The sequence below is a fragment of the Carassius carassius genome, chromosome 41, assembly GCF_963082965.1.
Source record: "Carassius carassius chromosome 41, fCarCar2.1, whole genome shotgun sequence".
Classification (NCBI taxonomy): Eukaryota; Metazoa; Chordata; class Actinopteri; order Cypriniformes; family Cyprinidae; genus Carassius; species Carassius carassius.
Window position 1 is genome coordinate 1,822,676 of NC_081795.1, and position 15,254 is coordinate 1,837,929.

A 15,254-nucleotide genomic window follows, 5' to 3' on the forward strand; every position below is an offset into this window, starting at 1 on the left:
GAACAAACAATCTTAAAACCAGAAGTGCATTTTCTTTTTTTCTATCAAACCAAACCACATTGTCACGTTCGGTGTTACAGGAAACACAGGAGAGGGAACCAATTGCAGGTAAGTCATTTATTTAAAGGGTAATCCAAAGGGGTAAACAGTCCAGGCAGGGTCAAAACCAGAATATCCAAATCCAACATAAACAAGACACGAAGACAAGGTAAGGTAAGGTAAGGTAAGGTAAGGCAATGCAATGCAAGGCAAGAAGCGACAGACATGAATAATCATAGGACATTAAACAAGGACTCCGTAACACAGACTCAGACAGACCGGGTATAAATACACAGAAGGATAATGAGGGAACAGGAGACAGGTGGGGAACAATCAATTACTCAACAAAGAGGAAGGTGACCAAATAAGGGAACAGGAAGTGATAAGGTGACAGACACCGTGGGAAAGGAGGACACCTAGTGGAAACCCAGGGAACACAACCCAGACACTGTGACACACATAGGACCTTACAAATAAAGATACCAATGGAAAATATTGAGATATATTCAATGTGTATTGAGTTAAATGCTTACAAACCACAGGGGAAAAAAAGAAATACAAAAAGTAACTTTATAACTAGTCCATTTATAATTTATATTTTCACCCCGTAATATATCTAATCTACAAAATATTGATTACTCAGTATATATTCATGTATAATATATAATTGGTCTGAACAAAACTAGCAAAAGACTGAATAAAAAAATCTAATTTATGCTATTTTAATGTAAAAAAAAACATGCAGTAATGGTTTGTTTGTCTTTCATAGTCCTTTAATAGTGAATTTTACCCAGAGGGGTTAAATATTAAAAAATACACATTCACAGATGATTATCATATAAAGTGATGATCCTGTGGATCATCTCAGTCTGTTGATAGACATTGAAATTATCTTGATGTGCCAATTTATAGAAGATTTCACACATCATCATAATAAATGAAGTGAAAACGGGGAACTATTAATTTTCAGCAGCTCAGTTAAACATAATGGCCATGTTTTTTCTTTGAGACTATTGTTTCACTAATTGTCAGTTGCAACATTTGTTTTTCTTTGTTTTACACTATTCTAATTTTAATTGTATGCTGAAACGCTGCAATTAATCTGACAATATAAATTTACAAATATTTGTAAGTACCTAGCTGGATGAACTGATAGACTACTTCTTGAATTGATTGTCTACTTTGGATAAAAAATAGTGACCAATTATCCACACCGCAGACTAATGATAACTTCATAATCCCTAATACATACTCTATACCTCTCTGATAGACTATTCAGGGTGTCTTGGAGTGGTGAGGTTTCTAAGTCACAACTTCTTGCTACTGGGGTTCCTCAAGGCTCAGTACCTGGACCACTTCTCTTCTCCATCTACATGACATCATTAGGATCTGTCATTCAGAAGTATGGCTTTTCCTATCATTGCTATGCTGAATACACTCAGCTCTACTATTTCTTATTCCAACCAGATGATCCGACGGTAGCTGCTCACATTGCAGCCTGTCTGAGTGACATTTCTAGCTGGATGCATGACCATCGCCTTCAGCTCAAACTTACTAAGACAGAACTGCTGTTGGTTCCAGCTAACCCATCATTACATCACAACTACTCTATACACCTGGGTTCATCAACCATAACTCCTTCCAGGAAAGCCAGAAACTTAGTAGTTAGGGTTAGGGTTAGATTTGCAGATGTACCTTATACAACATTAGGAAGATTAGACCTATTGATCCAGAATGCAGCAGCTAGGGTTGTCTTCAATGAGCCAAAAAAAAGCTCACGCTACTGCTCTTCTAATCAGGTTACGCTGGCTGCCAGTAGTTGCTTGCATCAAATATAATTCATAAAACATACAACAATTTCTTAATCAGTGTACAGACAAATGTCTTTATCCCAAGAAATGATCTGTCAAAATAAAGGACAGGTAACGAATAACAAAAATGCAATAAATTGTTTTATTAAAGGAATTTTTAAATATAAATAGTAATAATATAGGAAAATATTGACATTTTGCATATTAATCCAAGTAGTCTACCCCCCTTAAATAGGCTACCACTTTTAATGCTCCAATGCAAAGTAAACCACAATTTATTTTGAGTAATATAACACATAATTCATATAATATAAATGCACACCTTTTAAATGTGTCAAATCTAAAATATGGATTTATCCTAAATAGCTTAGAGAAAATATAAGCACAGTCTCAGACACAGGCTTGACATTTGTCCTGCTTGAATTCGTTCTAAGAAATGCACATAACTTCATAAGTACCAAACTTTCATTTGTGAATATTAAATATATTAAATATTTTAACTATAGTGTTTTTACCCGATAGAACCAGCATTTTGGATGGCCACCCACTGTAACTGGATGAATTTATAGAGTAACAATCATTTCAAGGTGGATAAATGTGAAAACTGAATGTGAAGTCTGATTCTACAGCAGAAAACAGCAGAGATCAGGGGGGTATTCCGGAAAGGCAGGCAAGAAAGAGGATAAACTTTTGGCTCCAAAAAACGCAGGTAACTGTATGTCAAACTTTTTCTTAGTGTCCGTTTCCGTTGAGTATTTTTTGCGTGTTAACCAGGAACATACTCTGAGTTGACTGAACTTACTCCCGGATGTTTTTGGAAGCAGCATACCTCAAGTAAGCAAAGTTTGGATTAATTAACAGAGAGTAAGAGTGACAGTAAATTAATCTCGTTTCTGGAATACCCCCCAGGTATCAGCCATGTCAGATATTTGATGAGCCAAAGCTTAGTTCTGTCATTCACTTGTTACTGCTGTACCGGATCATGATCGTTTAAATGCATTTCTGTATCATTAAATATCCACTGATCGATATTTCACAGCTACCAAAACTGTCAAAAATGAAGGTTTGAGAATGGAGAAGAGCCTGTTTGTTCCTCAGTATCATTATGATTTATTCTGGATGGTTCTGAATCACTCATGTCATCAATCTCCCTTTCAGTAAACTCATTTTTTACCACAATGTGTCAGATTTCAGCTGCTGCACCTGGAGTTTAGAGTTTCTCTTTCATAGGATGGCATACACGTATATAGGGTTTTCATATTTTATGAGGATTTTCCATAGAAATAATGATTTTATACTGTGCATATTTTACATTATTTTCATGCAGTTTACATAGAATAATGTCTCCTGACAATAATACTGTCATCATCTGTTTTCTCCTCATTCATTACGATGATGTCTGAGATCCTTTGTAAATTGACACATTAAGGGGGAAGTCGTGGCCTAATGGTTAGAGAGTCAGACTCCCAATCGAAGGGTTGTGAGTTCGAGTCCCGGGCCGGCAGGAATTGTGGGTGGGGGGAGTGCATGTACAGTTCTCTCTCCACCCTCAATACCACGACTTAGGTGCCCTTGAGCAAGGCATCGAACCCCCAACTGCTCCCCGGGTGCCGCAGCATAAATGGCTGCCCACTGCTCCGGGTGTGTGCTCACAGTGTGTGTTCACTGCTCTGTGTGTGTGTGTGCATTTCGGATGGGTTAAATGCAGAGCACAAATTCTGAGTATGGGTCACCATACTTGGCTGAATGTCACTTCACTTCACTTCACAAGCTCTGAGAAAAACTACAGGATCATTAGGGGTAAAACATTTTTTTTACTGAATAACTAAAATACTAGAATTGAAATAAAAATAACACATCAATAAAAATCTCACATAATCAGAGATGTCAGTAAAAAAAATGTCAGTTTTATTTGCATCATTATACAGAGCAAATGCAATTTTTATGTTGCATATATAACAATAACCCATTTATAAAAAAATATATATTTTGTTTAATATTTTTTACAGATCAATTTGGATGTTTTTTTTTCAGTGTCTTAATGAGCAGATATTTAATCGAAGAATAAACAACATCACTGTAAGAATAAAGTGACTAAATACTTTTGCAGTTCTGCAACAAAATCACAAATCTTGTGGCATTTCAAAGCAAAATTAATTTATTTGAGCTAATCTCATATTTACTGAATCTGAATCTATTTACTGAATCTGAATCACACATCATATATTTGAAATACTGAATCTGTAGAAAACTTTTGCTCACAGAACAATGCTTTCTAATATGAGTCAGTAGAGACACTGACTGAGTAAAACTCTTTCCACACTGAGTACAGTGGTATGGTTTCTCTCCAGTGTGAACTCGCTCATGTTTTTTCATGTTTCCAGACTCAGTGAAACTCTTGTCACAATAGGAGCACTTGTAAGGTTTCTTTCCAGTGTGAAGACGCTCATGTACTTTCATGTTTCTAGAATTAGTGAAACTCTTGTCACAATATGAGCACTTGTAAGGTTTCTCTCCAGTGTGAAGACGCTCATGTACTTTCATGTTTCCAGAATAAGTGAAACTCTTGTAACAATAAGAGCACTTGTAAGGTTTCTCTCCAGTATGAATTATTTGGTGCTGTTTCAGTTGTACGCCTGTAGTAAAGCTCTTCCCACACTCAAAACACATGTGATCTCTCACTTCATTATGTGTTTTCTGGTGCTGTTTATAACCGGCCAGTCGTGAAAAACTCTTTCCACAGTAAGAGCACACATGAGGCTTCTCATCTGAATGAACTGTCAGGTGTGCTTTTAGATTTGATGATGAAATAAACTTTTTACCACACTGATCACAGTTAAATGGCTTTTCTCCAGAGTGAATGCGCAGATGATAACAGAGACCTGATGCTGCAGTAAAACTCTTTCCACACTGAGAGCAAGTGTGTGGTTTCTCTCCAGTGTGGATCCTCATGTGCTTCTTAAGGTCTCCTTTGTGTCTGAAACTCTTTCCACACTGAGTGCATGTGAACAGCTGTTCACCTTTGATTTTACAACATTCCTCCTCCACTTCATTCACCTCATGTCTTTGCTGTTTTAATTCCATCCAGTCTAAAATAAACAAATGATGTGGTTAAAAATCTGTGAACCTGATTTAATTGCAGAAACCAAACACAGTCATATATTAGATCAGGATCAGATCTTTGATGTGCCAAAGGTTAGTTCTCTCATTCATTGTTTAGACAATTAATATGTTGATATGATCAGTTAGAGGTCAACAACGAAGAACCAAGAATGGACACCAACCTGTTTGTTCCTCAGTATCTTCATGTTTTATTCTGGATGGTTTTGAAACACTCATGTCTTCTATCTCCTCTTTAACAGACTCCACCTTTACCATAGTATGTGTCATTTTCAGCAGCTTCTCCTGGTGTCTGCTCCAGTCCTGTAGGATCATGTGAATATTCCTCACCTTTTTAACACAGTTAAAGCACAAACTCCGCCCACCACAGATTCTAAAGATTTCATTGGTTGAGTAAATCATGGTGATCGCCTACACAACACTGAAACAAATCCATTAGAAACTTTAATATTGGGTTAGTTTATGACAAAGAAACCAAATTATCCAAAACTCAAATCTTCCATCTTTGAAGTTTCACCATTAGCAGATAATGCAGCAGCTGTTGCTAAACTCAGCTGATTTTACTAAATGACACAACTATAAAATAACGATGCTGCAATATTTCTTAAGTAATTCTTATACCCTGTAATTTGGCTCCAAATCTTAGGGGAAAATTAAAATGTACACCCTGCTCATCAAAATTAATTGTTCACTCACTATTAATTCATCTATTACATTTAATATTTTGTCCTTGTTCTTCGTTTATGTATTTCTTTCATCAGAAAGAGCTGTGAACTGAATCCATGAAGATATATATATATATATATTAGTGCTGTCGACGTTAACGCGTTAAAGCATGCGATTAATTTTTGTCTGGTTTAATGTGTCAAAATATTTAACGCAATTAACGCAGCATCCGTATTTTCTGCCATCCGTTGGCTAGCTTTACATTATATGATCACGCTCTTATTCATTTAAATGCTTTTAAACATTTCAAGCGCGACAAGACAAAAGAGAATGCGCTGTCTGTGAATGCCCTTATGTGACACGTACACACACACACACACACACACACAATGCATAGACAGGGCGCCAGAATCCAGTTCTCTTAAGCGCTTGAACTAACAATAAACATCCCAAAGTGCCAATTTTGTCGATTATCCTCATAAGAGCAATCTTAAATGATTTATATAAAGTCTAAAATGAACAAAAAGAGTTGTGAGAGAATGAGGCGAGATCCATAGACAGTATATAAACGGTGAGATCCGCGTGTCTGTCTGCTCTTAAAGGGACAGCAGCCAATAAAGCTTCCTGTCAGTAAAGTTAAAGAACAAAGGGAACAGAGAAAATGACTCGCTGCTCTTGACTAAATAACTTTTGTAGCTTTAATAAGGATTAACTATTTAATTTATAGTTTATGCAGTGCAGACTGCATATAACTTTGATAACTTTATTAAATTTCTGTATATTTCCTAACTGTTAAGACAGGAAGGGTAGAAGTAAACATGAAATTTATTATGGGTTTATGTTAGCATTGTTTTAAGTTTACTTAAATTAAAAACTGTTATATTTTTGAAGCCTAATAATAAATGTAAAAAAATAAAAAAAATCAGTAGCTGTATTAATATCAGTAATAGTGGCCTTCATTCATAAAAAGATGCCATTTAAACAAGTATTTAAAATATACTGTCTTTATGTTGTTTCTACATTAATTTGATTAACTGTGAAATTATTACATTAAAAAATATATTAAAAACGTACAAAAACATTTCTTTTTTTATTGCGATTAATTGCGATTAATCACAGAAAAAATGTTTGATTAATCTAGTTAAAGTTTTTAATCGATTGACAGCACTAATATATACATATATATATATATATCAAAACCTTTTAAAAAAGAAAATGATAAACCTTGTATTTCAGTGATGTTATATATAACTGGTTTAAATAAAAACGACAGACTGTCTGAATGAAAATTATAATTTATGCTAATCCATTGAAAAAAAATTATAAAAATAAAAAATAAACTGTGCAGGACTGGTTTCTATAGACTTTAATCATACTTTTAATGTTAAAATTCAACCTGAGGGGTAAAAGATTAAAAACACACATCAGTAGGTGATTATCACATAAATTGATGATCCTGTAGTTTGTCTCGGTCTGTTGACACTCAATGAAATGATCTTAATGTGCCAATTTACAGAAGATCTCAGACATCATCATAATGAATGAGGAGAAAACAGGGAACTATTGTCTTTTCAGCAGCTCAGTTAAACATGACGACTGTGTTTCTGTCAGACTATTGTTTCTCTAATTGTCAGTTACACTGAGCTGTTTGCAAAATTAAAATGCATTCAAAACTTCTGAAATTACTTTGACAATACAAGTGTACAAATATTGTGTCACACCAATGAAGTACCTGAAAAACTATCAAACTAACTGGATGAATGGGTAGACTTTGCTCTTTGTGACAACATTTGTCCCAAAACATTGGAAAACATTATGCTTTTTATGCTTTGACATAAGAATCACTAGCATTTAATGCAGTGGTATGGTTTTTCTCCAGTATGAACATCGCTCAGAATACAAATTTTAGAGGGCCTGTTCTACTGACAAGTTGTTTTACCCAGAAAGGTGCAAATTTGGCCCCTTATTTCCTGAACATAGCTTCCACCTACGGGAAATTCCTGGTAGCGCAAACATTTAGGGCTTTCATGGTTTATGAAGATTTCCATAGACATAGTGATTAATTAGTACAACCCGAATTCCGGAAAAGTTGGGACATTTTTTTAATTTGAATAAAATGAAAACTAAAGGAATTTCAAATCACATGAGCCAATATTTTATTCACAATAGAACATAGATAACATAGCAAATGTTTAAACTGAAAATTTTACACTTTTATCCACTTAATTAGCTCATTTAAAATTTAATGCCTGCTACAGGTCTCAAAAAAGTTGGCACGGGGGCAACAAATGGCTAAAAAAGCAAGCAGTTTTGAAAAGATTCAGCTGGGAGAACATCTAGTGATTAATTAAGTTAATTGATATCAGGTCTGTAACATGATTAGCTATAAAAGCTTTGTCTTAGAGAAGCAGAGTCTCTCAGAAGTAAAGATGGGCAGAGGCTCTCCAATCTGTGAAAGACTGCGTAAAAAAATTGTGGAAAACTTTAAAAACAATGTTCCTCAACGTCAAATTGCAAAGGCTTTGCAAATCTCATCATCTACAGTGCATAACATCATCAAAAGATTCAGAGAAACTGGAGAAATCTCTGTGCGTAAGGGACAAGGCCGGAGACCTTTATTGGATGCCCGTGGTCTTCGGGCTCTCAGACGACACTGCATCACTCATCGGCATGATTGTGTCAATGACATTACTAAATGGGCCCAGGAATACTTTCAGAAACCACTGTCGGTAAACAGAATCCGCCGTGCCATCACCAGATGCCAACTAAAGCTCTATCATGCAAAAAGGAAGCCATATGTGAACATGGTCCAGAAGCGCCGTCGTGTCCTGTGGGCCAAGGCTCATTTAAAATGGACTATTTCAAAGTGGAATAGTGTTTTATGGTCAGACGAGTCCAAATTTGACATTCTTGTTGGAAATCACGGACGCCGTGTCCTCCGGGCTAAAGAGGAGGGAGACCTTCCTGCATGTTATCAGCGTTCAGTTCAAAAGCCAGCATCTCTGATGGTATGGGGGTGCATAAGTGCATACGGTATGGGCAGCTTGCATGTTTTGGAAGGCTCTGTGAATGCTGAAAGGTATATAAAGGTTTTAGAGCAACATATGCTTCCCTCCAAACAACGTCTATTTCAGGGAAGGCCTTGTTTATTTCAGCAGGACAATGCAAAACCACATACTGCAGCTATAACAACAGCATGGCTTCGTCGTAGAAGAGTCCGGGTGCTAACCTGGCCTGCCTGCAGTCCAGATCTTTCACCTATAGAGAACATTTGGCGCATCATTAAACGAAAAATACGTCAAAGACGACCACGAACTCTTCAGCAGCTGGAAATCTATATAAGGCAAGAATGGGACCAAATTCCAACAGCAAAACTCCAGCAACTCATAGCCTCAATGCCCAGACATCTTCAAACTGTTTTGAAAAGAAAAGGAGATGCTACACCATGGTAAACATGCCCCGTCCCAACTATTTTGAGACCTGTAGCAGAAATCAAAATTGAAATGAGCTCATTTTGTGCATAAAATTGTAAACTTTCTCAGTTTAAACATTTGCTATGTTATCTATGTTCTATTGTGAATAAAATATTGGCTCATGTGATTTGAAAGTCTTTTAGTTTTCATTTTATTAAAATTTAAAAAACGTCCCAACTTTTCCGGAATTCGGGTTGTATACTTAATTTACACTCAACTATCAGTTGAGCTGCTGAAAAGCCAATAGTTCATTGTCTTCAGCTCATTCATGAAGATGATATCTGAATTGGTGCATTAAGCACATTTCATTGAGTCAAAAGACTTAAAACAAATATTTTACCCCTCGTTTAAGTATGATTAAAATTTAAAGGCTACAGAAGCCATTTTTGACTCTTAAATGGCATAACATAGCATTTCATTTGAGTGGTCTTGCCAGTTTAGTTCAGACCAATTATATAATGTTTTGGTTTTGTCCAAATGTGTTTTTTTTCTGATCTAGTTAAGTGTACACCACTCATTTCATTAGTTGCACCACTCAAGACACAAAGTTTTAAACCAAGACCTGAACCATGGCGAGATGATACAATATGGTCTCATAGGCAGATTTGTAAAAGAGCGGAGCGTAAATGGAAAAGAGACAAACTTTATAAAAGTACAAACTAATAAAAAATATTAGGAGATTCGTTATCTCAATATTCAGAAATCGCTAAAGATAGCCAAATCAAGGTATTTTACTGAAATTATTAATAAGAACTGTCATAGACCTAAAATTCTTTTAAAAATTATTAACAACACTATTAACCCTTCGGTCTGCTCTCTCGCTGATGTGTCTTCATCTATTTGTGAGGACTTTTTAAAGTTTTTTGTTAGTAAGATAAATGATCTAAGATTAGGAATTAATCTATCTCATTCTGATCCTTCAATTCACCATAGCTGTATGGCTTTTTTTAGTCGATTTAACCTTATTACTGGCACTCAGCTTCAAGAAATAGTAGAGGACCTTAGGTCTTCAGGCTCTTCTGCTGATGTGATTCCTCCATTTTTTTCTCAAACAAGTATTTGAAGATGTTCGTTCTTTTCTGCTGGTCATATTAAATCGTTGTTTAGAAACTATTATTATACCCGAACCACTAAAACATGCATCAGTCTACCCCTTACTTAAAAACAGAACCTGGACCCCACAGTGTTAGCCAATTTCAGACCAATTTTTCAATTTTGACTAAAATTTTGGAGAAAATAGTCCTGCAACAATTACAAAGCTTCCTAACTGAATGCGATTTTTGAAACTTTTCAATCTGGGTTTAGAAAACACCATTCGTCAGAGACTACATTGCTGAAGGTTTTTAATGACGTTCTAATAACATGTGACTCTGGCGACTATGTAGTTCTTGTGCTTTTAGATCTAACTGCTCCATTTGATACAGTAGATCACTCGGTACTTATTGCCGATTTGAACAGTGTGCAGGCATTACTGGCAGTGCACTGGACTGGTTTAAATCTTATTTTACAAATAGAAGCTTCTCAGTGAAGATTGGAGAAAATATCTCTAGCAAGGCTGAGTTATTGTGTGGGGTTCCTCAAGGGTCGATTTTGGCCCCCATTCTTTTTCCTTTATACATGCTTCCACTAGGTTCTATTATTAGAAAACATGGGCCGTAATTCCATTTTTATGCTGATAACACTCAAAATTATCTGCCATTAAAATGTTCGTCAGATAATCTGGAAACTCTTATGGCCTGTTTGACTGAAGTAAAGACTTGATTGTCTTCAAACTTATGAACAAACTTAGGGAACGAAATTATACAGTGCTTCACATTTTACTAAAATAAAGGAAATAAAAAAAAACATGCAACAATTTCTTTATCAGTGTACAGACAAATTTATTTTTCCCAAGAAGATATCTGTCAAAATAAAGGACAGGTAACAAATAAAAAAGATGCATGTTGTTGTTTTATTAAAGGAATTTTAAAATATAAATTAAAATATAGGCATAATATAGAAAAATATTGACATTTTGCTTATTAATCCATGTAGTCTACCCCCCTAAAATAGGCTACCACTTTTAATGCTCCGATGCAAAGTAAACCTCAGATTTCAGGAAACACAGGACGAGATGTAATGCATCCTTTTAAGTGCAAGCGCGTACCAGGAGAATATGCTTGACCTTGGCAGTGTAGTTGTCACAGTGAAGTTTTCAGGTGGGCATCCTTCCTTGATGGGTGGTCCGAGGGACACATCGTCAGTAGTACACCTCAAACTTCATAGGATGTTTCAGCCATTATAACTAGACATCCTCGGTTGAGGAAGGCCCTACGGGGGTGATCAATCCCCGCAGTGTATCCCCCCAATCACCCAATCAAGCTGGAGCCCAACAAGAGTCTTGTCTCTTTATCCACAGCCACTGGCTGCTTCTCTCAGCTGCCTCCGACATTGCTTTGATGGCCTGGCGCAGGCTCTGGCCTCTGATTCCCAGGTCTCCAAGCAGTCTGGTGGTAGACACTGCCACAAAACCTCTGCACCCCACCTCCACTGGACGGACTTCAGTTTTCCATCCACGATCTTGTGCTTCAGCAGCTAGCTCAGCATAGCGTAGTTTTTTTCGCTCGTATGCCTCGTCCACTGAGTCTTCCCAGGGTACAGTGAGTTCGATTATGAAGACCTTCTTCAGAGAGGGGGACCAGAGAACTATGTCAGGCCTAAGTGTGGTGATTGCAATCTCTGAAGGAAAAACTAGCCGCCGTCCAACATCCACTAACATCTTCCAATCACAGGCCCCTCGAAGTTGACCATGCTCCAGAGAAGTGGGCCTGCACCTGGCTGCCTTTGCCCCCATGCGGACAAAGTTGATCTGCAGTGGATTGGGTGCTGATGGTGGTGGTAAACATTTGGAGGCAGTCCGTTTGTTTTCCAGGGTGGCTGCAAGGATCTTAAGGACTTGGTTATGACGCCACGTATAACGTCCCTGGGTGAGGCTGACTCCACATCCGGTCAGTATGTGCTTGAGAGAACCTGGCCTGGAGCAGAGGGCACATCCTGGATCTTCTCCCAACCACTGATGGAGATTGCTAGGTGTTGGAAGAACATCATATGTAGCCCTGATGATGAAGCTGATTCGCTTTGCTTCCATGCTCCACAACTCCTTCCAGCTGATCCTCCTTCTCTCTACACTCTCCCAGCGTGTCCACTGTCCCTGTTTACCAAGGGAAACTGCCTTGGCCCACCTTGCTGCTTCTTCCTGCCGGTGTATTTCCTCCACCACCAATTTCCTCCGTTCGTGTGCCGTGGTTGTATTCCAGGCTGGTTGCCTAGTTGTTAGCCCAAGGCCTCCCCTTCCCTGCTGGACATGCCCCACTATGTCCGCAAGTCTGAGAGCTGCTGCTGCCTCCTCCACAGCACTAGCTGGTCTCCATTTGCGGCCCGCCACCAAGGTTGGTGTGTTGTTTCTCACCATAGCATCACAAGATTCAATCAGTGTCATCTGAAGTCTTACTTTAGCACACTTGAATTCCTCTGTGAGACTGGTGAGGGGCAGTTTAAGGGCACAATCTCCGTAGAGGCCTATGGTGGTAAGGCATCGAGGCACTCCAAGCCATTTCTTGATGTAGCCTGTGATTCCTCTTTCCAACTTCTCCACTGTTGAGATTGGGACTTCAAGAATGGTAAGGGGCCACAGCACTCGGGGAAGAAGGCCAAACTGTAAACACCAGGCTTTCAATCTTCCAGGGAGCTGAGTGTGGTTAATGGCCTGGAGCCCATTTCTGATTTCTTTCCGCAGCTGCTGTACCTGGTCCTTATCCTTCAGGCTGGCATCATACCACCTTCCAAGGCTCTTAATAGGCTGGTCAGAAACTGTTGGGATGGGTTCTTCTCCAATGAAGAATCTGCAGTCAGAGAGCACTCCCTTGACAATGGAGATGCTCCGTGACTTTGATGGCTTTATCTTCATGCGAGCCCAGCTGATGTTCTCTTCCAGTTTTCCGAGCAGTTTCCTGGTACATGGAGCAGTGGTGGTCAGAGTAGTGATGTCATCCATAAAGGCTCTAAGGGGAGGAAGGCGTGTGCCCACATTAAGCCGCTGCCCACCCACTACCCATTTTGATGCCCGGATGATTACCTCCATTGCCATTGTAAAGGCCAGGGGTGAGATGGTGCATCCGGCCATGATGCCAACTTCCAAGGATTGCCAAGACGTGGTAAAATCGGCTGTGGTAAAGCAGAACTGCAGGTCTTGGAAGTAGGATTTAACCAGGGTTGTAATGGTGTCCGGAATATGAAAGAAGGTGAAGGCGGCCCACAGAAGCTCATGGGGCACTGACCCAAAGGCATTAGCCAGGTCCAAAAAGATGACATGGAGGTCCTTTTTACTCGCCTTTGCAGTCTGGATTTGGTGCCAGATCATGCTAGAGTGTTCCAGGCATCCAGAAAAGCCTGAGATTCCTGCTTTCTGTATTGATGTATCAACATACTTATTTTTTTGAAGGTATTCGGACATCATTTTAGCAATGACGCTAAAGAAGATTTTACCCTCTACATTTAGTAAAGATATTGGCCGAAACTGGCTGATGTTCTCCGCCGCCTTCTCCTTTGGGATCAGGACCCCTCCTGCCCTACGCCACACTTTGAGCACCATCTTCCTTTGCCACACTGTTCTCATGAGCTTCCAAAGAAACCTCAGGACATGTGGCGCGTTCTTATATACCTTATATGGGACTCCATTAGGACCTGGGGCTGATGTCGCCCTTGCCCGTTGTACTGCCTTTTCCAATTCTCTCCAGGTCGGAGGACCAGTCTCCATCTGATGTTCTGGAGAGTTGATTGGTGGGATGTCTGGTGGAATGGTCATCCGTTCATGCCGTCTTGGATCAGAGTGTGTCACTTTCAGGTGTTCTTCCAGATCTTTCCTTGCTACCTTCAGAGATCCACTTTTCTCTGTAGTGAAAATGCTTTTTAGAAACTTGAAGGGGTCTTTGTAGAACTGTGTTCTAGATCTTTCTTTTTTTCCTTCTGCGTTTCCGTAGATTTTCTGCTCTACGGAGAGATGCCAAACGATTTTTGATGTCAGCTTGAAGCACCTCAATACCTTCCTTTTCCCTCTCCAAAGCTTTTTTCCACTGCTTCCGAAGTTGCTTCCTCTGTTGGATGAGGCGCTTGATCTCTTGTTGCCTCCTGGAGGTTGGTGCAGTTTGAGACCTTTTCTGGCTTTTCCCTTCTTGTATACCAAAGCGTTCGGCTCCATATCTGTGGATGATGTCCCCCATACTCTCCAACTTCTTTTCAGTTTTGCCTTTAAGTTGCTCTAGGGTCAAGGACAAATCACTGTTGATTGCCTCCCACTGTTTCTTGTCGGCAGCAGCTGGCCATTTCACTCGTGGTCTGTGCCCAACCAACCTCCTCTCAATCGCGGGTCTGGAAAGTTGGGTGGGATTCTCAGATGTTACTATCTCTTTGCTTGAGGGTACTTCCTCCGTGACAGTGGTGCTGATGCACTGCAAGCTGTGGTTTAGGTCCGGTTGCTGTGCTTCATTCGACTGACTTGACTCCTTCGACAGAAGGTGATCAATGCGAGGCCCCTGTCTCTGTCTCAATTTCTTTTGAATAATATAACACATAATTAATATAATATAAATGCACACCTTTTAAATGTGTCAAATCTAAAATATGGTTTAATACTTAGTAGATTAGAGAAAATATAAGCACAGGCTCAGACACAGATTGACATTTATCCTGCTTGAATTAGTTCTAAGAAATGCACATAACTTCATAAGTACCAAACCTTCATCTGTGAATATTAAATATAGCAAATATTTCAACTTTAGTGTTTTTGTTTAATTTTCCGTGACTGAAGCCGTCAAATGTAACACATCAGCGAGGCAAAACTGACGTCTATTTGTGAAAATATGCTTTGATGCACTTGTTTGATAACTTGTATTTAAAGCGCCACTCAGCGGCCAAAAGCTTCAAATGCACTTTGCAGACGCTGCGGTGGTACCCGCAGCGGTATAACCGGCATTTTGGATGGTCACCTACTGTAACTGGATGAATTGATAGAGTGACTACTTTAGATAAACATATTAAGTTACAATCATTTCAATGTGGATAAATGTGAAAACTGAATGTGAAGTCTGATTTAAAAGCAGAAAACAAC

General features: G+C 38.8%; 1 protein-coding gene across 1 annotated transcript; it reads right to left on the bottom strand.

Annotated features, from left to right (window-relative positions):
- Positions 1-3,992: 3,992 nt before the first annotated feature.
- LOC132123006 (zinc finger protein 239-like) lies at positions 3,993-5,382 on the bottom strand. The gene is made up of 2 exons (XM_059533541.1): positions 5,135-5,382; positions 3,993-4,939 (listed from the first exon to the last, which is right to left on the bottom strand). The coding sequence occupies exons 1-2, from the start codon at positions 5,370-5,372 to the stop codon at positions 3,993-3,995; spliced, it is 1,185 nt and encodes a 394-aa protein (XP_059389524.1). The 5' UTR covers positions 5,373-5,382.
- Positions 5,383-15,254: the final 9,872 nt, after the last annotated feature.